Raw genomic sequence first — 25,858 nt, forward strand, 5'->3', positions numbered from 1 at the left:
ATTATCGCCACAGATAGAAAATTGAGGCATTGAGAGGTTAAGTAACTAGCCCAAGGTCACACAGCCAGTAAATGGTAGAGGCTGGATTTGAAACCGAGGAATCTGGGGCCAGAGCCCACACTCCTAACCATCATGCTAACCACCTGAATGGAGGCCCCATGGGAGCCAGGTGTACATGTGTGTGTATCCGTTGTCGGCCCACAAGCACCTTAGGCAAGCCAGAACCCAGTCTGGGTCACCTTTGCATCCCACATACTGGCCCTTTCCATCCAGGGCTCACTTTGGTTATGTGCTCAGTAACTGTGTATTGAAACAATTCATAAGGCTCGCTGAGCCCCAGCTCCTTCACCTGAAAGACAGGAATAAGAGTCAGCACTTCAGATTGCCCAGCGAGCTCGTTAGTGGGAAAGTTTACGTTAAAGACCCCCGTTCTCCCTTGCTTACCTCCTGTTCACCCTTCCGTGGGCTTCCAGCCTGCCCAATTTAGTGGCCTGCACCAGCTCGGGAGAGCTGACCGTACTCATCTTTTCCCAACTTTTCACTCAGTACCATCATGTTTGTAGCTTGAGATCAGCAACAGTGAGAGTATTTACACCACAGAAATTGGCAATAGAAACAGGAGTTTTTTCCTTTAGAGATGATAAACATTTACCACTGTCAGGAGGAAATGGATTCTCTAACAATCACCTTCAGGCAGTAGCATAGTGGAGTGATCATGCCTATTGGCTTTGGAGCCAGACTTCCTGGGTTTAAGCACGAGCTCTATCACTTACCAGCTGTGTGACCTGGTTCAGTTACTTAACCTCTCTGAGCCTCCTTAGTCTCATCCATAAGATGATTGCCTATTTCATTAGGAATTCAATGCCTTCTCAATAAATGTGGAGGGACTTTCTTGTTTCCCCATCTTAGGAAAGGGGATGGTGATGGGAATGGGACTTGCAGTGTCAAAGAGGAACCTCAACAAGGGCAATGTGTAACCCCAGGTCCAGGCCCTAAGTGGACAGTGTCTTGAGCGCTGTCAGGCCAGATCTTTATGAGCCAGCATGGACTGTATGCATGGAGGCTGGGGGATAAGGGATCTCTTCCAGTTTCTTGGAGGCAAGGCTGCTGTGAGATTTGGAGCCTGGAACAGATTTGGGGGGAATCAGGTAATCTAACCAATGATTCCCGCTGCCCTCCCCTCCCCTCCTTTCTGCTAGTGAGCATTCCTAGAGGTGTGTTATGGGGTTTGCAACATATAAGATGTAATATACATATAACAAGAATAATACAAATAGGGAGAAGAAGGAATATTGCTATGTAGGAGTGACATTTCTATACCTCATTGTAATTAAGTTAGTATAAATCTGAAGTAGATTCTGATAAGTGGAGACATATGGTAAGCTTAGAGCAGCAATTTTTTTTTAAAAAAGACAATTTTTAAAGAAATTAAAATGTTACACTAGAAAATACTCATTTAATGTAAAAGAAAGCTGTAAAGGAAGAATAGAGGAATGAAAAAGACATGAAATATACAGAAAACATAATGTAAATGGCCGACGTAAATTCAATTCTATTAATTAACAATAACATTAAATATAAATGGATCCAATCAAAAGGCAGAGATTTTCTGACAGGATACAAATAACAAGCTCCAACTATATACTGCCCACAGGAGACATACTCTAGATTCAAAGATACAAATACTCTGAGAGTTCAAGGATGGAAAAGATATATTATGCAAATAGCAATCATAAGAAAGCTGGATTGGCCTTATTAATATCAGAAAAAATAGGCTTTAAAACATAATATGTAACAAGAGATAAAGATATTTTACAATGTTAGAAGGGTCAATCCATCAGGATGACATAAAAATTATAAACATATCTGTACCTAACAACAGAGCCCCAAAATATAAGAAGCAAAAATGGACAGAATTGAAAGGAGAAATAGACAATTCAATAATAATAGCTGGACACTTTAATACTACATTTTCAATAATGGATAGGCAGAAGATCAACAAGGAAATAGAAGACTTGAACAACTCTATAAACAACTAGACCTAAAAGACATCTATAAAACACTCTACCACCAACAGCAGAACACATATGCTTCTCAAATGCACATGGAACATTCTCTAGGATAGACCATATATTAGGCCACAAAATCAACCTCAGCAAATTTTAAAAGATTGAAATCATACAAGTATGTCCTCTGACCACCTCCTCTAAGAAGTCTGTGGAAGGGTTCCATGCGAAGGTTGAGCCAGAGGATTTTATGCTGGTTGTCTGAAAGCTGGAACCTTCTAGAAAACTTTCAGGGCTTCTGTCTAAACATTACCTCATGTTACCCTGTTGTGAGCATTAACTTTGTTAACTCATGGAAAGCACTTAGAAAAGTGCCTGGCATGCAAATACATTTCATTTGTTATTGTCCTCACAATGATTTCATGGGGCAACTTCATTATTTTCCTTATTTTACAGGTGAGGAGACAAGAGACTCAAAAATGCACAGTAAGTTGAGGTCACATAGCAAATAATCAGGGGAGCCAGATTAAAACCCAGATACAAGGCTTCTTACTTCAAAGCCTTGTACAAGTACACAGAGAGGCAGGTCTGCGAACTTTCATCACTGCATTTTTTTTCAGTAGCTTAAAATCGGTGTAGATGTCCACCAACAGGGACCATTCAGTAAAGCCCAGCCAGAAAGTACTTTGTGCTGGTTACAAGAAACAAGGTCATCCTATACATAGGGACATGGAACCATCTCCAAGACGTTTTGTTCAGTAAAAAGAACATCTGAAACAAAAGTTTCATAACCCACAGGAAACAAAGCCAAATATTCCATAAGATCTGTCTGTGCATGTGCGTGTATGTGTGTGTGTGTGCGCGCGCTAGAGAGAAAGAGTGACTGAGATCTTTGGGTGCTCATATGAAGCAAATGAAGGTGATTTAAACAATAGGATCTATTTATAGGAACCTTTCTTTCTTTAGATTTTATTTTATTGAGCTTTGAAATAATACATGCTCAAAGAAAAAATTCAGAGTACAGCAACGTATCATGAAGGGAAAAAACCCCATAGAAATCCCTCCCTCTGGAACTAACTAGGCTAACATTTTGGTATATATCTTTCCAATCCTCTTTCTGTGTGATCGTGAGTATGTGTGTGATTGTATGTATGCATGTATGTATAGGTATAGAGAAACATACATATGCAAATATGAGAATTCTGCTGTTATAACAAAATGTCCCCCACATTATAGAAACTTAAACAATATAGAAACTTATTTCTCTGTCACATTAAATCCGGGTCCCAGGCAGAATGGTGGCTTCACAAACATGGTTTCTGACTCCTTCTATATTCTTATTGTATTTTTCTCAACCTGTGGCTTTTTCTTCATGGTCTAATACAATTGCTCCAGGTCCAGCCATCACATCTGCATTTCCACCAGCTGGAAGGGGTAAATAGGAAGTGGAGATCCTGCCCCTGCCTTTTAAGTACACAATCTAGAAGCTGTACACATTATTCTTGGTAACTGTTGTCTAAATGTCATCAGATGGCCATTCCTTGGCACAAGGAAACCTGGGAAATGTGGTCTTTACTGTGGGTTACCATGTGCCCAGCTAAAAGTCAGGGTTTCTATGACTATGAAAGAAATAAGAGAATGGACATTGTAGCAACTAGCAATGCTGTTTGTTGCTTATTTTCATTCTCTCAATAATAATATCTTTCTTCACTAAGACAGAAAGTTCTATATCTTACATGGTAGCCATTGAACCCTGTGAGAGGACACCAGCCTAGACCTAATTACAAGTTGCAATAGAGCAGCTGTTCTTTCTAAGGCACACCCAGAAGTCAGCTGCTCAACCAGCAATCTCCAAATGAAAGGCAGAGTCCTGGCAACACTAATATTTACCATGGCACTCCCACCAGACTTTACCTTTATAAACATCATTAAGAGAACCAGAAAAGGTCATCCCATTGCAAAACCAGAATTGCAAGACAAAGTGACAAACCTCTGACAAGTTTCAGTCCCTTTGCTGATCATTCTTAAAGTGATACCATTAGACTGTGTGTGTGTCCTGCCTACAGAAGCACTAATTTCTCCTCCCTTCTTTTCAATTCCAGAGGAATTTGAGTGTGTGTGTGTGTGTGTGTGTGTGTGTGTGTGTGTGTGTGTGTGTGTGTTGGGGGGTGATGGAGTGGAAAGCATGGGAGTGGATTGGAGTTTTCTATTTCTATCTGTAATATTTGCATTTCAAACTAGAAGACAGTGAGCCAGGGGAGGTATTTATCTCCACCTGAAGCTAAGGTTTTCTTGACTGGTTCATGTGGTTAGAGGCTCGTGTCTCTGACACAGAAAGATCATGTAATACACAGCCTAGGCGGCCTGGGTCCAAGTCCTCGTTTTGCCTCTCACTGATTGTGTGACCTCAGCCAAGATACTTAACCTCTCTGCCTCAGTTTCTTCATTTGCAAAATAGAATTGATGATACAAGAAATACTTCTAGGGCTTCTGGGAGAATTAAATCAGTAAAGTCTCAGGAAGAGCCCAGGGCATGGGGAGGCCCTCAGTAGGTAACCGCAGGAATGGCCCCAGGCCCTGGCACCCAGCCAGCCAGGAAGGGCGGCAGCAGGCAGGCTCTTTAGCGCCATAAACTGATGGTCACTGTGGTGGACATTAGTGAGGATGAACAGGGTAGAGACTCCCTTTTTCATCATTCTAGTGCTGACCAACCCTGAGGAAGCGTATTGGTGGAAACCCTACCAATTCTCTTTTAGACGGCTTTGTGGGCCTCTCCTCAAAGCAGTCTTGGCCTGATTTTACATATTCAGGTTCCTGGGGCCACCTTCCTTCAGGATAATTCTGGAGTGTGTCTCAATATTTATGCCAACAGCTCATTAGAAAGAACCCTGGATTCAGAGCCAGAGTTTGGGCCCTGACGTTGCGGCCCATTTTCTGGGGGACTCTGGCTAGATCATTTCCCTGTCTGGACCCCTGCTAGCTCACTACCGCATTTATAGGGCCTGCCTGGGACACACCTGGAGGTTCATGTACCGTCTGTCTGAAGCATTAGACGGTGTTAAATTAAAAATAAGAAGACCTTCCAAAGCGAGAGGGAAGTGCTTTTATCATCCCCGTCTCACAGAGGGGATGGAGGTGTGCTAACTCATGCGCGTTACCTTCAAGGCCGTCAGCGTCATCGAGACTTCCAAGGGTGGTGAGTAAAAGCAAAACCACAGAGAGGGTTGTCAAATGGAGGTGCCTTTTCCAGATACCAAGTCACTTGCCCTCCCACCTGTCCTTGACAGAATATATTAGCGTGGCCAGCTCCGTACTGTACTTGCTCTTCTGCGTCTACTCTCCACGTGTGTAATTATTCTTGGCGCATCTTCACGTGTCAGCACAGAGTTTCTTGCTCACAATCCACTCCAACATTCTTTCTGGGAGGGAATGCTTGGAAACAACCCAAATGCACTTGAAAGGGCAAATACAAATTTAAAAAATATTCTTCCTGGTGCCAAAAAGGGAGACACCCCTTCTCCCTTTACTTAGAGCATTTACTTCAGAGAAGTTGTAAATTCTTTTTCTGCCCCTTTCAGATGTATGCGGTTCTTTAAAAAGCTGAATAAGCCTCTTGCCAGGTTTACCACCCAGGAATGTTTTTCTCAGGGACCTGGGAGCCATCTCTTCGTAATGTAAACATCAAGTAACCCAGCACCCCTATTGCCCAGTCTCTGTGGGAGGGTGGGAGCCTAACTTCAGTGCTGGGCTCCAAGTTGCCAAACAACCTCCTCTCATAAAGATATGAGTTTCTTTTCCTGTGGATAAGGACAATTAGTTAACACAGATAGCCACCCCAATGATAAACTATGTGACAGATGGTGCTGTCTGGCCCTCCTACTTGAGGACTAGCTACTGTTTGAGAACGTGGATGTAATTGGTTGTATCTGCTTGTATATAAAAGCAGGATGGGGTTTCTTTCTGCCTCTGCAATCTCTTTAGCAGATTGTCTGGGATGTGTACCACCATCTGGTTTAATGCATATTCAATAAAAAAACTGTTTTCTTTCTCTTCTACTTTTGTGGAGAGGTTTTCTGGGTTGGCAGGAGATTTTATTTTTAATTTTTGTTTCCAACACCTTCAAATGTCTTTTGGCAGAGGGCTACTTATTAATAAAGGAATCTCGTACCTCCATACAGTGGAATACTATGCAGTCATGACAAAGAACAAGAACACGTTCCAGTTTCATTCTCCGTTTAAGTGCAAAGTACACAGTAGTTTACTACTTTTTCTGTAAAAAGACTCTGTATATATTATATTTCCATAATCTCTAGAAGAGAAGGGATTAAGAAAAGTGCTCTTGTGTGTGTGTAAGAGGTGCTGGGCAGACCGGGAGGAGGAGAGGGATGAGATTTTTTTTGCTGAACACCATTGTATATTTTCTGATTTTTGAAACATATTGACTATATTATCTATTAAAAATAAATTAAAAAGCAGGGGTGGTAGCAAGCAAACCAAACAAACCACTAAAGAAAAGAAACGCTAGGTCCAGACATTCTCTAAGCACTTGATTCTGTCCGTTTCTGAGCTCAGTCTTGACCTTGCAGCCAACTGAAAACTGATGATATTGATACATTTTAGAGGTTCATTTGGACTTTTTCATGGAAGGCTGATCTTAGTGTAAAAGCAGGGAATGTCTTTATTTAAAAACAAAACAAAACAAAACACCAACGAAAAGTAAAACCAAAAACCAATCAGAGAGCTAATACACCCTTCCCCATACTCCTCCCTGCAGTTGGGAGAAATGCTTTTTGGGGTCCTCGGTGTCCACTTTTTAGCCTTGATGAGTTGGATGGGGACTCACTTTCAGAGGTGTGGTGTAGCCTCTCGCCTCATCACCTCTCTCTGTCTCCCAGAAGGTCACTTACTGTCCAAGAAATAGGCCTTCCGGGGCCTGGAGGGGAGGTGGGAAGGGGTATGTGAAGTACGCTGTCCGTCCACACTGGGAATCGGGGAGCCAACATGCCTGAGATCCCATTAGCCATCTGTCTTCTAGAAGCTCCTCTGTGAGGATAGTGGGGAAAGAATATGGGGCAGGGGTCATCTCTCCAGCCCTCTGGCCACTTTAGGCTGTGTTGTCACTCTTGTTATTGCTGTTGGGCCTCAGATGAGGAAGTGCCCAGGAAGGCTGGCTACACGCTCGGTGTGTTTCCCTTTTATCCCTGTGCCAAGGCTCTGAGGCAGGTGCTATTTATTATAATCCCATTTTATGGATGAGGAAACAGAGGCACAGAGAAAGCAACTGACTTTCCCGAGGTCACACTGCTTGTGAGGCCAGCTCACCCTCCCAGCTCTTTCCCTTCTAACACCCTTGAGCCTGCCTCCAGAGATAGTCAGTTATCTCTCAAGAGGGGAAGGAAGTTCTGAAAGGGTGGAACTGTAGGCTCTGTGATTCAGAGTTGGGTAGGGCAGTGCTTTACATTTTCAGGTCCCATGGGAGGCCTGTGGCTTCCCCGCCTTAACGAGGGGAGTTTGTGTTGATGGTTCAGGGTCTGCCTCCGAGTCCGCCCCCCCCCCCCCCACTTGCCCTGTAATCTTGGGCCCTTGCCTTGCCTGTCTGGGTTCCAATTTCCAGGTGCCTCCAGTAGGCCTAGGCAGAGCACTGCAGGCTGCAGAAGTCCGCCGATGAGAAGAGCTGCCAAACGTTGACCAGTGGGAACATGAGTAGAGCTCCGAACAGCGAGCCTAGCTGCACGGTCGCCCCACACCACAAGAGGGCGCTGCGGCTATGGTCGCGCAGGGTCACGCCCAGCATCACCTTGACATAACTCAGACAGCCAGTGAAGAGCACCCATGAGACCACCTGCGGAGATAGGGTGAGAGATGCAGAGTGAAGGGGGCTTTGGAGTGACCCCAGGGGCGAAGGGTAAAGGGTGACCTAGCAGGGCTAAGGGAACCCTATGAGTTGACCCCTCCCCAAGGGCAAAGGAGAGCCCAGTGGCTTTTCTGTCCCCCACGATCAAGTCAAGGGCCTCTGGGAGAAGGCCACTGTTGATGTACAAATGGTGGGAAGACTGTAGCTTTCAGGCTGGACTATCACCTTGGACCAGACACTTCACGTTCCTAAGCCTCCTCTCCCAAATGAGAAGCATCCCCGCCCCCCAATCTGGGGCTTCAGGAATAAGCAACCACAGACTTTGGTCAATAGGAAGGGCTATACCCAGGGTCTCCCCAGGCCTTGGCTAGGTGAGGGGCCACCTGTGGGAGCAGATACTTACAATGAAGACTTCTCCACTCCAGTGGCCCTGCATGAGGGGGCAGGGGCTCATCACGGCCATGGCCATATTGTAGGCCCCAAAGCTGGTCCCAAGCACTGTGAGGACCCCCAGGAATGGCAGCGATCTAGGGAAGAGTGGGGGAGGTGAGAGGCCTGACCTCTGCCTCCCCTGCCCTGGGGGCCATGTGGAATGGTCAGCATCTCCAGGGTTAGAGATTAGACCCATGGAAACTTCCAGGCCACCTGGCTAAAGAGGCTCAGTGAAGCTCCTGACGGACAAGGCTGGTTTAAGTCACCCTGAGCATTAATGGCAGGGCCCAGCATCCCAGCAGGAGAAACAGAATGACCCTGGTGCACAGACCGGGTTCAAATCCTAGTTCCACCATTTAAGCTGAGACTAGTCCCTAAGCCTCAGTTTCCTCACCTTCAAAATGAGTCTTGCAGGGATGTGGGGGCCTGTGGGAGCAGAGTGTGCAGGGCCTGACCTTGGCTGTGGGCCGTACCTGGTATTTTACCTGCTGTCATTTCCTCCTGCAGCACACCCAACCTCAGCCAGAAGCCAGGCTGAGGAAAAGGTGGCTTTAATCACAGCACTGGCACTGCAGGATGTGGTGTTGATCTGGGGTGGCCCTTCCCTTTTGGCCTCAGCTGCCCATCTACAACGTGAGGCTTGCACGATCTGGGGACCCTGGTGGCCAGTTTGGATGCATTCTCCTGGTGGCCTCCCATGTAGACCCAGGTCTGACAATTGAGGACACTGTCCTTCCTTTGAAATCTCTGACCCTGGGGTCTTCCTGTCCATATTCTTCAGAACACCAAGGTTGGTCTGCATCCTGGGTGAAAGTGGAGAGTCTGCCCCTGCCTCAAAGGACTCTTCCTGCTCCAAGATTTTTAGATTCCCTGACTCTCAGATTCTGTATTTCTAACATTCTGAGCATCTCAGATTTCACAGGTCTGTGGTTTCTGGTCCTGCTTCCCTAGAATCTCCAGCCTCCTTCCACAGTTTTTAAGCCCCAGGGAGAAAATTCAGCTTTCTGGCAAATTGACATTTTCCGTCTAACTCTCCTATATTCACTCCTTCCAGGGCCGGAGGAGGTGGCTGTGGCAGGTCAGGGTGGGCAGCGCTGAGGGAGGTGGGCATGTGCAGGACTGAGGCCAGTGAGGTCGTGCAGGGCAGAGGGGTGGATGGGAGGCTGTGGGACTTAAAGTTTCATGACCCCAAGGTGGGCCTTTCTCCTACGGGGGTCTGAAGTCCTTGTGTCACTTAGGTTACTTATTAAAATTTGAAATCCCAGGTCCCAATGTAGGCTGGCTCAATCTGCATTTTATCAATTTGCCCAGTCATTCTTCTAGAACTGCAGCTGTAAAGGAGACAGCATGCGCTACAGGCAGGAGGGCAGGGCTGAAATCCTGGGAATGAGACCAGGGCCAGCCCTTTCTCCAAGCCTCAGGGTTTCCATTTGTAAATGGGAACTTCAGTTCTTGCCTGGTGGTTGCTTTTCGTGGGCCAGTGGCAGTGATGGTAGACGCACTGGGCCTGCTGTGCACCAGGAACTGCTTTGAAAGCTTTATCGAATTAGCTCATCTCATACTCCCAGCAATCTGAGGAGGTAGAACTATTATTTTCTCCATTTTCCAGATAACAATCCCTGAGGCACAGAGAGGTGAAGTGACTTATCCAATATCACACAGCTAGTAAGTAGCAGAGCCGGGATTTGAACCCAGGCTGTCAAGCCCCAGGAACCATATTCTTAAGCACTACACATACAGCCTGATGGTGGGGTTTGGAATTCTGGCTTCTGGAATGAAGTGCACCCCCAAACAGAGTTTCCCAGGGCCAGTTAGGGGGTAGACCTGGTAGACAGGAACATGGAGAAGAAGCAGGCCAGGGGGTTGGCCATGGAGCTGAGGGTGGCGGCCAGGTGGTAGGTGACAGGCCCGTAGGACAGGCAGGAGTAGGTCTGCACAGAGGGCAGCACGCCGTTGGTGAGAGCATTCACAAAGGCCACCAGGACGTAGATGAAGATCAGCTGGGCCGGGTGGTGAGGGGCACTTTTCTCTTCCAGATGCCCCGGGCCTTTACTGCTGTCCCCCGGGCCTGGGGGGCCGAGGCCCTCTTTCAGCGGCCGGATAGCGTAGAGGGTGACCTGGGAGGTAAGGAGGTCTTCTGTGGAGGTTTTCCAGTGCCTGGGGTAATGCTGGAGGAGAAAGAAGGCGATGAGGCAGCAGGCCATCATGAAGGCCAGGAGCAGGAAGAAGACCAAGGGCGAGAAGTTGGCGGGGAGGTAGTGGCTTTCCAGACGGCCCGTGGAGAGCGCCGTGCCACTGAGACCAGATGCAGGAGTGCTGTTATCTCCCTGGGGAAAGACAAGACAAGGGTCATCGGATCCCTAGGCAACGGTGGGACACAGGTCACGACAGCATTAATAATGATAATGTACAATAAATATGATGCGTTATTATTAATAAGCGTGTGATGAATGCTAGACACAGAACCACTAAGGTAATGATAATAAGTGCTCACACTGACTGACTGCTTGGCAGGCACCAGCGCTTGGCACACCTCAGCTCACATGCACCTCCTAACAGCCCTGTGCAGCAGGGACCATTCTCCCCACTTTTAGAGGGACCGGAAGTAGCAGAACAGTTCGTCTTACCTGAGGGTCATAGAAGCATGTGGCAAACCCAGTCCACTAGGTTCTTTCTGACTCAGAAGCTATACCTCTTCCCACTCTACTGTTCTCCAGGGTTGACAACCACAAATATGCTCAGAGGAGGGGCTGCCGGGGGACCAGCCAGCAGGAGAGCAGCGGCACCCCAAGTCCCCCTGTGGCGTTGTGGCCTGGTGTGGCCAGGTCTCTTTCCTAGAGATTACCATACATCTAGATTCATATGTGTGAAATTTCAAAAAATGTAAATGCCATCAACTAATTCAAACACTTGAAAAAGAAAAAAAAATGCTCGCCACCTACGATGGCCTAGGCCACTGGTTTGCAACCACTGCTGTACTGCTGTGGTTTGGATTAACACCAGACGTATAGTAAGTTGTCCAATATCTAGTGGAAAAAAGTTTGAAATGTGGCTGGAAAAAGGGGTTCTATGGAAAGTAACCTCATGGGGTGATCTGAGCATGAAGTCCCAACTGGGCAGATCATGGTAGGGTAGTCACGCCCAGGCATATAGATTCTTTAGTGAAAGGCTTATCTTTGCCTTAAGGAAGCCCTGTCCATTGTTTCTGTGCATCTAGGTTAACACACCTTTGAAATGCCAGAGTAAGGACACTCAAAGGCTTAATCATCCTCAAGAGAGCACAGAATCTTAACTATTTTGTAATCTAGTACCCATCTTGCCTTCTCCCACCTTCATGTAACTTTCCTTACGTTCCCTCTTTAATTTCAAATGCATAAAAGAAACTGCAAAACTATTATCCTCCAAAGTATTTGAGATCCTGCTTCCTGGCAATTGTCACCAGTTTGGGCTCAAATAAACTCTTATAAAAATTCTCTACAGATTTGGACGTTTCTTACGTTGACAGACGTTTTAACAACAGGGGGTGTTGAGGCAATGTGTAAAGTCTATGGTTCTCAGCCCTGGCTGTACATTAGCATCACGTGGGGAATTTTGAATACATATAAACTGACAAGCCCTATTTCGCAATTTGGAAATCCAAAAAGCTCAGAATTTTTTCATGACTCACTTGGCAGCAACACTTGAAGGGATGTGAGGCCGTTTACAGCGCTGTCACTGTACTGGATTACTGCAAAACAGGTGGGGCAGGTGTGTTCTAAAATCTGAAACTCCAGATTCCAATACACATCTGACCTCAAGGATTTCAGGGAAGCCCCACCTTCAGAGAGTCTTATTTAAATGATCTGGCTGTGTGAGAGGCCCACTGGTCTGTTTCAGTAGCTCTCCCAGGACATCTCAGCTGCAGCCAGGTCAAGAACATGGATCCACCCAACATGTCAGAAAAAAGTGATCTTGCTGTGATGAGGTACAGAGCACTGTACCAGCTCTGGGTGATGCCAGGTACCTGTGGAGTGTCGGTCCTCCAGGTGGTATTAGGGCTTGGGGTGGTGTGAGAGGTCTCAGTGACGTTGACGCAGGTGGTGAGCCCTGAGCCCTGGGCAAGAGCCACCAGGGCAGGCAGGAGGCCGCTGAGTCCTTCACCCACAAAGTAGGTGGTGAGATAGTGGGTAGGCAGCTGGCTCATGAAGGGCAGGAAGGTAACGGAGGAGGTGCAGTCCACCAGGGACAGGAAAAAGGTGAGGACCATGAAGGTGACGCTGTGGTGGCCACTCAGCACCCAAGAGGTGACGTTCCAGAGGAAGGCAAAGAGGATGCAGGCGACAATGCCCACACCCAGCACGGAGAAGATGACGGGCACCTCGGAAAGGCAGCCAGGCCGGAAATGATGGAGCAGGGTAACTAGGAGGGGGCCGACATTGGCCAACTGGATGATCACTGTCAGGTAGGAGGGCAGGTACCAGCCTTCAGGCAGCTCTGCCACCAATAGGGGCAGCTCTACCCAGAGCCCGTTGATGGCTACCCAGGAGCCCATCCCGAAGGTGCAGACCAACAGGTGTGTCAGGAGGGCCATGGTGATGCGTGCCTTGGGCCAGAGGCTGCCACCTCCCCAGGTTAGTCTGTAGCAGGGCCTACAGAGAAAAATACCAGGTGAGCAATGTCAGGTTCACAGTGTAGCAAAAGGCTGGGTTTTTGGGCCCAGAGTTTTCTCATTCCCCTTTTCATGAACAAGTTGGCTTTTTATTAGCAAAAAACAAGAACAAATTCCTTTATAACTAACCTTCCAGGAGGAAAGGCTGTCTAACCATGACTTGTAAATCCAGAGACCACCAAAGGAAAGTTTGATACATTCAACTGCACAAATATGAAAACACACAAAAGCAAACAAATAAGCCAACAAAACACCCTCTGCAAAAAAGGCAAAAAAATACCAACAGCAAGATCAAAAGACAGATGACAATGTGGGGGAAATATATTTGCAATGTAAAGCACCGACAAAGAGCTCATCTTCCTAATATATAAAGAATTTTTAGAAAATGAAGAACAAGAAGACCCACTAGAGAAATGGGCAACAGTTCAAGAAAAAGTACAAATAAACCTTAAACATATGAAAAGATTATCACCTACATTTATCATGGGAAATGTCCATTAACAATAACTCAAGGTACCGTTTCTCACCAAGATTGTTCCAAAGATTACTTGCCCTAGACAAAATGACACACATATGAGGTTATTATTCCTCGTGGCCTTGTTGGTAATAGCAAACCATATGAAATGACCCAAGTGCCTATCCACAGAGGAGGGGCCAATGAAAAGAATGCCTACGAGTTGGAAAGCTATACACCTGTCAAAAAGAGTGAGGAACGTGGGAGACCTCCCAGGCTGACAGGGACAGGTCCTGAGGCTACGTTGACAAATGAACAACATACAGGTAGGCAGACAGTGTGCTGCCTTTTGAACACAGGGGAAGAGGAGGAAGAATATGTTTTCTTTGCTTGCATTTGCACAAAGCAGTCCTGGAAGGACACACAGGAACTGCTGGGATGTTTGTGGCACCTGTACAAAAGGATTTGTAGGGCCGGCCCAGTGGCTCGGGCGGTTAGAGCTCCGCGCTCCTAACTCCGAAGGCTGCCGGTTCGATTCCCACATGGGCCAGTGGGCTCTCAACCACAAGGTTGCCAGTTCAATTCGTCGAGTCCCGCAAGGGATGGTGGGCTCCGTCCCCTGCAACTAAGATTGAACACAGCACCTTGAGCTGAGCTGCCGCTGAGCTCCCAGATGGCTCTGTTGGTTGGAGCGCGTCCTCTCAACCACAAGGTTGCCCCTTTGACTCCTGCAAGGGATGGTGGGCTGCGCCCCCTGCAACTAGCAAGGGCAAATGGACCTGGAGCTGAGCTGCGCCCTCCACAACTAAGACTGAAAGGACAACAACTTGAAGCTGAACGGCACCCTCCACAACTAAGATTGAAAGGACAACAACTTGACTTGGAAAAAAGGCCTGGAAATGCACACTTCCCCAATAAAGTCCTATTCCCCTTCCCCAATAAAATCTTTAAAAAAAAAAAAAGGATTTGTAGATCTTTTTTCTAGGGTTTTGACTTGTGAACCATAAACATACTACCTGTTACAAAAATATGGTTACCTGCTATAAAATTCCAATCTGGCTTTTTGCTTCTCAAATTATAGAACTCCCTAGCTGGACAGGTCCTCGGAGCCCGCTGGACCATTCTGCCATCTGTTTACCACTTTCACAATAACCTGTGTCATACTACCTGTGATGTGACTGTCTTCCATCTACCCTCAATCTAAGCAAAAATACTGGAGAGGCCAGAGTGAAACTCTGGAGCCAGGTGCCTGGGCTTGAACCCAGCTCTGCCACTTACGGACTTAGGAGAGTGACTATGGGCAAGTAAGTGACTTTGCCTCTCTGTACCTCATTCGCCTCATCTGTAAATAAAAGACAATGACAGTATCCATGAGATGCAAATATGTTGAGTTTCTCTTGTCTCAAACTGCACCTGACACACAGTACACTCACCAAGGGTTAGCTATTTTCATGATGGTGAAATGCCAGGCATACCAACAGAGTTATTTTTTCTGATTCACATGAAAATGAATACATGACTATTCAAAATTAGAAAGGGAAAAAAAATCCCTCTGAGGCACCACCTGAAATCACTGGTGGCTCAAGCACCATTTTGGAGAGGAATGTTGACTGGGCCAATCACTCACTTCCTTTCACAGATGGGAAATGGGGTGGGGTCCACAGGGCTGGAGGGGTTCTCCTAAGACTGGGAGGTGGGATTTGGAGTGGGTCCCCTGCAGTACTTGGCTCCCCCTCACCGTGACCCTGTGGTGACCCCTGATCCTTTGGTTCTGCTCAGTTTACACTGTCGGTCTTTACCGCCTTGTCTCTGTTCTTCTGGAACCTTCAGGAGTGCCCCTTGTGGCAATGCTTTACCCAGGAAAGTCTTGACACCACAGCAGGGTTCCCACACCCAGAACTGACTCTCAAATCCCGGCTCCCTTCCTCATTCCTCCACTGGGGAAACCCATTCCACCCTTTCCCAAAGCCACCTCTTTTCCTCTCTGGGAAGTGTTGGAGCAGAATGCAGTCAGACCTGTTTTCTGTCCCGCTCCACCACCTTAGCTAAGTCGCTTAAGCTCTGTTCTCTAACCTGTGAAGATGGCCTAACAGCCCGGCTCTGGGTACACCAGGGAGGAGCCGAGAGAGGAGCAGCTCCAGGCAACTGCCACCTGCCTGGCTGCACACCCCCCCCCCCTTCCTCCTCTGCAGCCCAGCTTTCTGCAGGACCCTGTGCCCAGGAAAGCTCCTCTGGCTGCCCAGCACTGGACCCCAGGCTCCCTTCATGTAAGGTTTTCTGGTGTGGACGTACGCAGGCACATTTCTGGGGAGACTGACGCTCTTAGAGGGCAGAAGTCTGCTTTGGAATCTGGCATTTTGAAGGCAGAAGAACTTTGCAGATGATCTAGCCAGCTCAGTATTTGTAAATTGGCAACTTCTGGGTCTCAACCAGGCAACAGATGTATTATTTTGCTTTGCTGTGTGTTATAAGCAATTGGTTACTAAAATCCGCAAGTCAGGAGGTGTCATACTAAACCCAAGATTTCTGGCTTCTCGGGAATATTCTGGAAGACCACACCACGCATGCTCATATGGTAACACTCACTCTTGACCCTCTTTACCTTAGGAGACCGGCCTGGGCCCTGCCTGGTCCTGTAGGCACTGCAATCCCTTATTTTTGAGAGGGAGGTGTGGCTTGCCCAGGATCCCTTACAAGCTGGGGCAATGGTGGGGCTGGAATCTAGTTTTGGGCCTCTCTCTGTCTCAGACTTCAGCCACTGTTCTCTCCTATAGTAAAATCTGGAGCCAGATGCCTGGGTTCAAATCCCAGCTTCAACCCATCTAAGCTGAGCAAATGACTTAATTTGCTGTGACCAATTCCTCTTCTGCAAAATGGGGAGGCTCCCAGTACCACCATCAAGATTGCAATGACCATGAACCTGCAGAATGCTAGAATGGTGCCTGACAGAGCAAATGCTCAACAAACGTTAACTGCTCTGATTACTATTTCAGCAGATTTCAACTGCATTTGAAGACATTCAATTACCTCGAACACACTTCTGGTTACCACAACACAAGTTATTCCTGAAGGCAAAATTTTATCATTACTTCCTCCTAATCAACCAACAAGGGATGATAAAGCATCTACTTTGTGTCCGGAGCTCTGAACGATACAAGGAGAAAAGCCACAGGGGTGTCCCCAGAGAAAAGTAGGAGGAAGAGGTGTGTGGGTTGCAGACCTCAAGTGCAATCACAGGTCTAGGTAGAGGTGACTTGGGGGTGGAGAGGAGGGGACTGCTGGGACTAGATGAGAAGGCGGAGTTTCCCACCCTACCTTGGCCAAGGTAGGTAACTCAGTGGCTGCAAAACGCGGGCAGGTCCTCCTGGAGGGTCAGTGGAGTGGAGGAGGGAAAAGACCTCTTTCAAAGACCAGGAGCTCTGGTGCGCGTCTCAGCTTCCCACTATACTCTCCAAGAAGATCCAGAAACAGGTGATGGCTGCCCACCTCACCTGAGACCAGAATCTGGTGTAAAGCAGGCAGAATCCCACTGAAAAAAAGCTGTCCTGGGCCAACTCAGACCGAGTTCTGATTATGATTGGTGAAACAATATGGGAAGAAAAAATAGGTAGAGAGTTGTATGCTATTCCAAGGCTGAGGCTGCTAGATGCTTCCCATTAGCCATTCTTTCCTTCTTCCTTAGTTGTTACAGAGACCAGATTTTTGGTTGGGCAAATGGTCACCAAGTCAAAGGACAACGTGTCCAGCCTCCTTTGTAGCTAGGCATGGCCCAGATCAAGCCCAGGACAATAAAGTTCTCAGGGACTTGAGAAATCTCCTTCAAGATAACGGAGGGTGCCATTTTGTTCTTCCTCCTCCCTGCTATTTGGAACTCAGACGTGATGGCAAGAACTCCAGCAGCCATTTTGCACCATGGGAGATAGTGTGGGTGCCAGATGGAGATTAGACCTCTCAGAACTTTGTGGCACAGAGCTGCCATACCAGCCCTGTTCTGCCTGCCACTGAACTATTCTGTTTATTTAACATTGTTTAAGTTGTAAATAAGCTTCTATCTTGTTTAAGCCACTCTAATTTTATATACAGCAAAACCCTAGCTCAATGTACAGAGATATATGTTCAAGGATGTACACTGACCAATTATAGTAACCAAAAATGAATGAGTGTATTTATCTCCTTCACTATTAAGGCTCCAACTCAGAAACTCAGGTCCTACCCCAACAAGGATTTGATCAAAAACCAAAAATCAACAAAATTAGTTGTTGAGCGACAGCAAAAGGTTAGGAGTCAACTTGGGGCCAAGGTCCGTTCCAGGCCTTGACAGCAGAAGGTAGTAGATAAATGACGTGCCTAATGAAGAGGAAGAAGTAAATAATTAAAGAGAGGAGGTGAATTTGCAGGAGACGATTACCTGTATCATCTGAAAAGCCGTTAAGCTAATGAAAGGGGTCCGCAAGGAGGCCAGTTACATGTTTATAAATATGTAATTTTCCTGCATAGAACCAGTTAGAAAATAAGACTTGCTATTGAGTAGTCATTTGGGAAGAACAAAGCTGGGTCTCTTTCTTACTTCTTACCCTGCCCCCCAAATCAATTCCAGCTGGGCCAAATGTTTAAATCTTTTTAAAATTAAAAAACAATACAGTCATGCACGGCATTCTGCCATTTCAGTCACTGATGGACTGCATACATGACCGTGGTCCCATAAGATTATAATGGACCTGAAAAATTCCTATCACCTGGTGACATCCTAGCACAACACAGTCCTCACGTGTTGGTGGTGATACTGGTGTAAACAAACCTACTGCGCTGCCAGTTGTAGAAAAGTATAGCACATACAATCATGTACAGTATATAATACTTCATCATGATAATAACCAACTATGTTACTGGTTTATGTATTTACTATACTATACTTTCTATTGTTATCTTAGAGTGTATTCTTTCTACTTATTCCAAAAATGTTTGCTGTAAAACTGTGTGCCGTATTCTGTCGGCAGCAGCCTCGTACATCCCATGTTTACCGTCTCTCGATTGCATCATTTTCTCTTGGGGGTGACTTAATCTGTGTTGTTTTGTCCAGTCACATGCTGTACAGGCTTGTAGCCCAGGAGTAATAGGCTGTGCCATAGAGCCTAGGTGTGTGGTCGGCTATACCATCTAGGTTTGGGGAAGTACACGCTATGATGTTTGTACAACGATGAAATCACCTAAGGACACATTTCTGGGAACAAATCCCCGTCATTAAGCGGCTCATGACTGTCATAAACTACCCATACTTGGCAAGAACAGCTTTTGTAAAGAACTTGGGGCAGAGATGAGCCTGGGCCAGTACGGCTGGAGCAGTGGGCTTGATGGGAAGGTAAGGGCAGCCAGCGCAGGTAAAGAGCCTGAATTTCATTTCTGTACAATGGGTGCCATGCACTAAAAGCCTTACCTCCACACCCACAGAGCTGACTTCTCTGGGTTATGATCTAGGCCCCAGCATAGCTGTGTAATTTGAGGGGAGTGGTTTGGCAATTTTAGTCCGTTTCTTTATCTGGAGAAGTTATGTTGGTGGCATGGCCCAGAACGACCTATCTCCTTTATGGCTCCCCTGCCCTGGCCCGCTCCTGGCCAGCCACACCATGTGCCACATGCTCCTGGACCTGGGGGACAAAGCCATCAATGACAAAGAGTGGGGGGACATCATGGGCAGAGGGAACTGCATGTTTTCAGAGAGCTGAGGAGTAGCTCAGAACAACTAACACTTCGAATGGGTTGGGATGCATGTATTTTTAAAATGCATCTTTGTTTTCTATTTTTTCTACAGTGACCTTACAGTTCTTGTTCATTCATTTAATCAGTATTTATTGGGCATTTGCTGTGTTCTTGACAACAATCTCTGCTCTCAGGGAAGTGTGGGAAGCAGTCATTAAGCAAAATGACAGAACTATAGAGCAAGTCAGCCACTGATGAGAGCTGTGGAGGACAGTGAAGCTTGGAGGAGGGGGCGATCACGGAGGCTGGCTGCGATCATAAATGGGGCTGTCAGAGGGAACATGAAGGAACTATGCATGGCAGTGAGCCATGTCAGCAGAAAAAGTAGTCCAGGAGGCGGGAACAGCAAGTGCAATGGCCCTGGGGTGCGGCCTCACTTGCCGTGTCCCAGAAACAGATCTTGGTGTTGAAAGAATTAGCCAGGAGGCTAGTGTAGCTGCAGCAGTGCAAGTGGAGACAGGTTGGTCATGTAGGGTCTGGTAGGCAATAGTTTGGATATTTTCTCTAAGCCAAAATCCTCATTGCTAGGCAGAGGTGGGACCTGCCTTAATTTAGTTTTTAACAGAATCATGCTGGCTGTTGTGAGGAGAATCATGTGGGGCCAGGGTGGAAGCAGGAGTGAAATTTGTTAACCCATTAGGAAGCTGGTGTAGTAATCCAGGCAGAAAAGATCATACAGTAATAATAACAACAGCAACTACAATTGCTGCCTTTTATTGGCTGCATGTCTTGACAGGCTCTGTTCTAAGCACTTTACATATATTATCCATCAAATCCTTTCAACAGTCCTGAGGTAGGCATTATGATTATCTCCATTTTATAGATGAGGAAACTGAGGCTCAGAGAGGGCAAGTAATTTCTCTGAGGTCACACAGCTGGTCATCTAGGAGCTGAGATTTGAGCCCAGGCATGTCTGACCGTGGACTCAGACCTGTAACCAGCACGAGCAAAGCCCTGGGGTGTAAGTGGGTGTGAAGAGGCTGTACAGGCCAAGCTGAGCAGGATCACTTTCCTCTACCCCCAGGCCTCCCCAGCGCTTGTGGGGGGAAGAGGAGAAATGGGGTACAGACCCCAGAGAACCTGATTGAGGCTTCGAGACATACCTGCTTCCTGGGGCCCCTTCTGTGATTGTAGGAGACCAGAAACCTAAGCCTTTGAATGAGACACCTAAGATGCTCCTATAACAGGTGGGCAAACAGACAGAGAAGCCAGGACAGCCCCAGGCAAAGGTGTCTCCTTCCTTCACATTCTTACATCTAAAGCTGAAAGTCCCAGGCCCAAGGGAGAGAAGGGAGCTGGTGTGAAGTTCCCGCCCAGGGCCAGTGCACCCTCAGTGTGTGGCTGGCCCATCTCCTCCCCGACCAGGCAGGAAAGGTCCTGTGTGACTTTAACATCAGAGCCCAAGCAGCCTCCACCTGTCTGGCTCTCTGCTTTATTCCTTCTCAGCACTGTGGTGCATTAGCTCTGTTACTGGAGTATATCTCTGTCTGCCTGTTAAGTGATGGTCTCTCCCACTGGAGTGTCATCTCCATGAGGTTAGGGTCCTATCCTCTCTCAGTGTGCAGGTGGCCATCTGGTTTGCCAAAGCCTGGGCCACGAACAGAGAGCCTGCCTTAGCCATGCAGGTTGAGTTGTCTAGGGTGGCCCCAGGCAGTGCCAGAGTCTGACAAAGTCTGGACAAGGGTCTTAGTCAGCATTGTCCCAGCTCCCTGGCTGCTGGAGTCCTTGGTGAGTCCTGCAGACCTCTCTCCCTGTGGGTCTGGGGCTGGTCTCCACCCTCATATGATTAGGGTGGTGGGGACGTTGTCTGGGCAAGAGTGGGGTGACTTTGAGTCAACAGAGCAGGGAGACTGAGAGGGTCAAAACCAAAAACGTAAAGGGAGAAATGGAGAAAAAAACTGAGACACAGAGAGACAGAAAGAACCAAAAGCTAGAAGCAGAAATGAGCAGAATGAAAGACAGAGGGACAGAGGCAAGGCAAAAAGAGGAGCTGAGGTAAGGAGGAAATGGAGGCAAAGGAGCAGCTGAGTGTGCTGGATGCCTGGCTTAGCCACTCAGCTGGTCACAGCTCACAGCCATGCGTATCAAAAGGCCTTTTTCACCTCTCCTTGTCTTGGAGTTCCCCCAGGTCTCCCTCCTCCAATTCTATGTTCCCATCTCACAGATCTGGGGAAACCGAGGTCCAGAGAAGAGGTGCTGCTGGCACACATCCTGTCCATGCCCCCTGCTGTGTATCCTCAGGCCAGCTGCTCACCCTCTCTGGACTGAAGTTCCACCAGAGGTTCGGAGGATGCCCAGGCTTGTTGGGCTTTTCTGCCAGGGAGTAAACAAGGAGATAACGGGAGTCCAGGAGGGCCAGCTGGGACTGTAAGTTCCCTTCCTCCTCCTCCCTCCCAGGGTCTGGAAGGGCTTCAGGCTTCCCACGGGTTTGACCTTGGCTGGGTTCCCCTCTGCTTGGTGCCCATCCCAACCCCCAACCCCCAGTGCTGGTGCCAGGCTGGTGAGGCTCCAGCCCCACCTGGCAGAAGCAGCCATCTAGAGATCCCAAAAGCGTGGAAATGCAGCCGGGCAGAGGTCAGTGAGGGCCCAGTGTTCTGGCCTGGAGAGGAGGTCTGGTCCACCCAGCCGGTTCCAGTTGTCCCAATTCCAACCCTACCCACTGGCCAGCAGAGAAGGAGGCCCTTCTTTCCTCCTATCCCTCCCGCCTTGGACCCAGCAGCCTGAAACTAGGGGAAAGGCCATGGGCTACCTTCTGTCCTCAGACAACTGCCCCTCCTCCACCCCGTGCCGGCCGCGGGTACCTGCAGCTGTGCCCTCACAGGCCACAGCCGCCCAGCGCTGGCCGCTTACCTGCTGGTCTCCTCCAGCAGCTCTGCATGGGAGGGGCAGGGAGGTTCGTTTTGTATTAACCTGTCCCCGCCCCCGAAGTGGGGGAAAGGCTGGGGCAGGTTGGGCGGGGCTCCCAGGGTCACCAAGAGCCTACTGTGTGTCTGGAACCCGTCCAGCAGCCTAGCTGGGAGGAGAGTCCTGATTATCACAGGGACAGTGACAATAAAGGGCTGACATTATCCAGTACTTACAGCTATCCAGGTTTCCTGAGGGTTGATCTCCAGAAGGCAAAAGATTTGCCCACTGTGATGGCCCCAGCCCATGGCTACTGGAATTCCTTTCCCACAGGGACAGAACTCCAGGGAGCAGAAACTCTTGGTTCAAATACTGGTGAACTTAAGCAAGCCCTTTGGAAAGCGGGGATAATAATAGTGCTCTCCTCATAGGGTGGCAATCAGCCAGTGTGTGCTGAGCTGACTCTGGCAGGCACAGCTTGACCTGCAGCTAATCTTCACCCCAGCCTTTTGGGGGGGGGTACTATAACTATCCCCCTTTTATAGACGAGGAAACAGAGGCCCGGAGCAGTCAAGCCCTGGCACAGCTGGTCTCCTATCTGCTTAATTCTCTAAATAACCCCAGGCAGTAGGCTGGTGCTACTTTTATTCCCTACTTTACAGATGGGGAAACTGAGGCACAAAGCGGTTAAGCGACTTGCTCGAGGTGCTATAGCTGGTAAAAGCAGGCTCTGAATTCGAACCCAGACTCAAACTGGTACTCACATGATGTAAATCAACTGCACAGGGCCTGACACTTGGTAAATCCTTGCTGCATGTTGACTTCTACAAATAAGTCTGACCTGCTTTTTGCATAATTGTCCAAGACATGCATTTACTGATCAAGCAATCTGTCCCCAGGTGAATACTTGGGACGAGGGCAAACAGACCCTAGACTGCTCTCTCAGCTGTTAGGGGCTCAGGAAGTGTTGGTAGCAAACACCTTGGTTCACAGGGACAAGAATTTGCTCCTAAGGAGTCTGAAACGCGTGTCCTCCATCAGGACTCTGTCAGTGAGGCGGCTCCTGGCCCCAATCCCTGCCTCCCAGAGATGCTCCCCTCTGACTGCAACAGGAAGTTCTCCCTTAGGTGTGAACCACATCCCTGCTGATGTGGTTGGTCCCACTCTGGCCATCTCACAGGTGCCTCATACATTATTTTTATTTAAAAATGTATCCTTATTATTAACCTTCAAAGACTCCTCCATTGCTCACCAAATCAAGAAAAATGCCTCAGCCTCACATTTATGTCCTTTCTCAGCGGGGACCCATCAGCCTTGACAACTTTATCACTTGTCTTTTTTGTGTGTAGCCTTGCAGCTTACAAGCAGAACTGCTTACCACTCCATAAGTATTTATAGTACATCTGAGCCACCAAAATTTCCATATGGTTCCTTGCATTTAGGGTTTCCAGGCAGGAATTCCCACCCATTCTCAGGAATATTTTTTGCTTTCCCATTCCCGAATCCCGAGATATAAACTGTTTTCTGTTCTCCACAATGAATCGTTCCCCCAAAGTGATGGCTGATACTACCAACCACCTGGGTTCAAGGAGCCGATTTTCTCAATTTCCCGACCAACTTTTCTCGGGATTCGGGAACGGGAAAGCGAAAATAATTCCTGAGAACGGGCGGGAATTCCCGCCTGGAAACCCTACTTCCATTAGAATATCCTTTCTGCCCCATCTCTTTCTGGCACAATCCTGCCCATATTTCAAAGTCAATCTCAAACGCCACCTCCTCCGAAGAAACCTTTCCAGACATCCTACCTGACATAACCAGTATTGGGAGCTTCGTATGTGTGTTGCATACATGAATAAGTGAAACGCAGTCAAAATGTTCTCCCCTTCTTTGTCATCTCCAGAAATTTTTAGAGCCTTTGTTGTTGTTTAAGTAATAGACTTTTTAAAAAAGCAGTTTTAGGTTTCCAGGAAAACATCCCACCCACATTCTTAACACAGTGGGACATACCGTCCGTGTTGGTCTGAAGCTTGCCTTTCTCTCTTAGAGATCTTTCTATAGCCCATATCCTGAGACCTTCATTCGTTGACTAACTTCTATTAGATTGGTGCAAAAGTTATTGTGATTTTGCAATTATTTTTAACCTTTTAAACCACAATTACTTTTTTTTTTAATGAAGGCACAGGTCACAATGGCCCATGTGGGGATTGACCAGCAACCTTGGTGTTATCAGCACCACGCTCTAACCAACTGAGCTAACTGGCCATCCCTAAACTGTAATTATTTTTGCACCAACCTAATATTAAGTGTCAGCTGTATGTCAGGTACTGTGAGCGGTGCTTGGCATATAAAATCGAACAAAATTCATAAAGCCTTTGTCCTTGGAGAGTTGACACTCTAGTGGAGCGAGATGGGCAATAAATAAGAAATTATTTAGTATGTTAGAAGATTTGTTCTGTAGAAAAAAGAGAGAGCAGGGTGAGGGGGACCTGGAGTTGGGGAGGACTGAGTGGGGGGCAGATTGCAGAGTAAGGGGAGCCAGTAGAGCCATTCTGAGGGGGAAAGTGTCCCAGACCTGGCAAGGGCTGGAACTAGAGGTGTTCCATTATGCAAATGCACCGGGATGAATTTCGCTGGCCCCCATTGCTGGGCGCATATAATTTACCATCAAGAACAATGCTGCAACAAACATCCAGGGAAACTTTCTTTTTGCCCATGTCCAGAATACTTGTATGCTCAGTTTGTAGCAGTGAATTACAACATACCTGAAAGGGACCACCCAGTTGCCCTCCAAAGACACTGCACCAGCACCTTTGGTTTCCCGGAAAGGGCTTCCTCGGCGCTCTCAAACAGATGGATTCTTCTGGCAGGTCACGAGGGCGCTCAGATTCCACCAAGAGACTTTTCAGGGCAGAGATAAGCTAATCTGCGGCCGCGTCCCCAGGGCGGGCACAAGCAGGTTCACGTGAAGGTAGTTACGTTCCTGAATGAGTTGAATGGTGAATGGATTAGAGGGCTGGAGGTGCCGCTGCAGTTACTCAGAGACACCACCAGGAGGCGCAAGGAGTCCCAAACTCCGGAGACAGACCTTTTCAAGGGCATCTAGTGGTTTAGGACCTTCTCAAGGGGGTTGTGTGGGGCTTAAGTGTGAGAAAAAAAATGGGGGATGGAGGAAGGAGAGCAGGGAAAAGGAGATGCGGGAGAAGAGGGGTAGAAAGAGGAGTCTGAGGGTGTCTCCAGAGCAGTTATAGACTAGTTTGTTTCCCATAAGGGCACAATGCAGCCCGCCATCAAAGTAAATATCATCTCATATCCATGAATCGAATTCAAGAGCCCAGAACAGAGTGGAGAAAAAAGTCACGGGATAAACATGTACAGTATAATTCCATTTGCGTAGAAAAATTATTCCCATAAATAAATATTACATATTCTTTAGGTGTGTGTGTGTGTGTGTGTGTGTGTGTGTGTGTGTGTACCACATATACATCCAAAGAAAAAAATCTGCAAGGATGAATTTCAAACTGAGAAGTGGTTACTTTGGAACTGTGTGTGTATGCAAGAGGTCAGGGAATGGGAAGGGTGGTGGGGAGTGTTCAAAGAGACTTTAGCCTTAACTGAAATATTTCAATTTTCAAGGAATCCATATCACTGTTAGTTGTGTAACCTAAAATTAAAATTTACTTTAAAAAAGAAAAACAAAGAAAAAGAAATAAAAGAAACATCAAAGGCCATCTTATATTGCATCAGTAGAGGTCTTACTTGAAACTAAAGGGAGGTGACAGCCTCTCTGCTCTGCTCACAATACATCTGGGGCCTCCTTTCCTCTCCTCTGTTCTGTCTTGTGTAAAGAACAATAACAGTTTAAG

General features: G+C 47.5%; 1 protein-coding gene across 2 annotated transcripts; it reads right to left on the reverse strand.

The window, feature by feature from the left end:
* Positions 1-5,090: 5,090 nt before the first annotated feature.
* SLC52A3 (solute carrier family 52 member 3) lies at positions 5,091-22,353 on the reverse strand. Of its 2 annotated transcripts, none has more exons than XM_019755183.3 (6): positions 22,232-22,353; positions 12,296-12,920; positions 10,117-10,619; positions 8,264-8,387; positions 7,599-7,848; positions 5,091-7,049 (listed from the first exon to the last, which is right to left on the reverse strand). In XM_019755183.3, exons 2-5 carry the CDS (start codon positions 12,860-12,862, stop codon positions 7,636-7,638), a joined length of 1,407 nt encoding a protein of 468 aa, XP_019610742.1. In that variant the 5' UTR covers positions 12,863-12,920; positions 22,232-22,353; the 3' UTR covers positions 5,091-7,049; positions 7,599-7,635. The 2 variants fall into 2 exon arrangements, with proteins under 2 accessions (XP_019610742.1, XP_074173744.1); XM_074317643.2 differs by lacking the exon at positions 22,232-22,353 and adding an exon at positions 21,406-21,592.
* Positions 22,354-25,858: the final 3,505 nt, after the last annotated feature.

The sequence above is a fragment of the Rhinolophus sinicus genome, chromosome 13 (genome assembly GCF_057876585.1).
Source record: "Rhinolophus sinicus isolate RSI-liver-muscle chromosome 13, RSI-T2T, whole genome shotgun sequence".
NCBI lineage: Eukaryota > Metazoa > Chordata > Mammalia > Chiroptera > Rhinolophidae > Rhinolophus > Rhinolophus sinicus.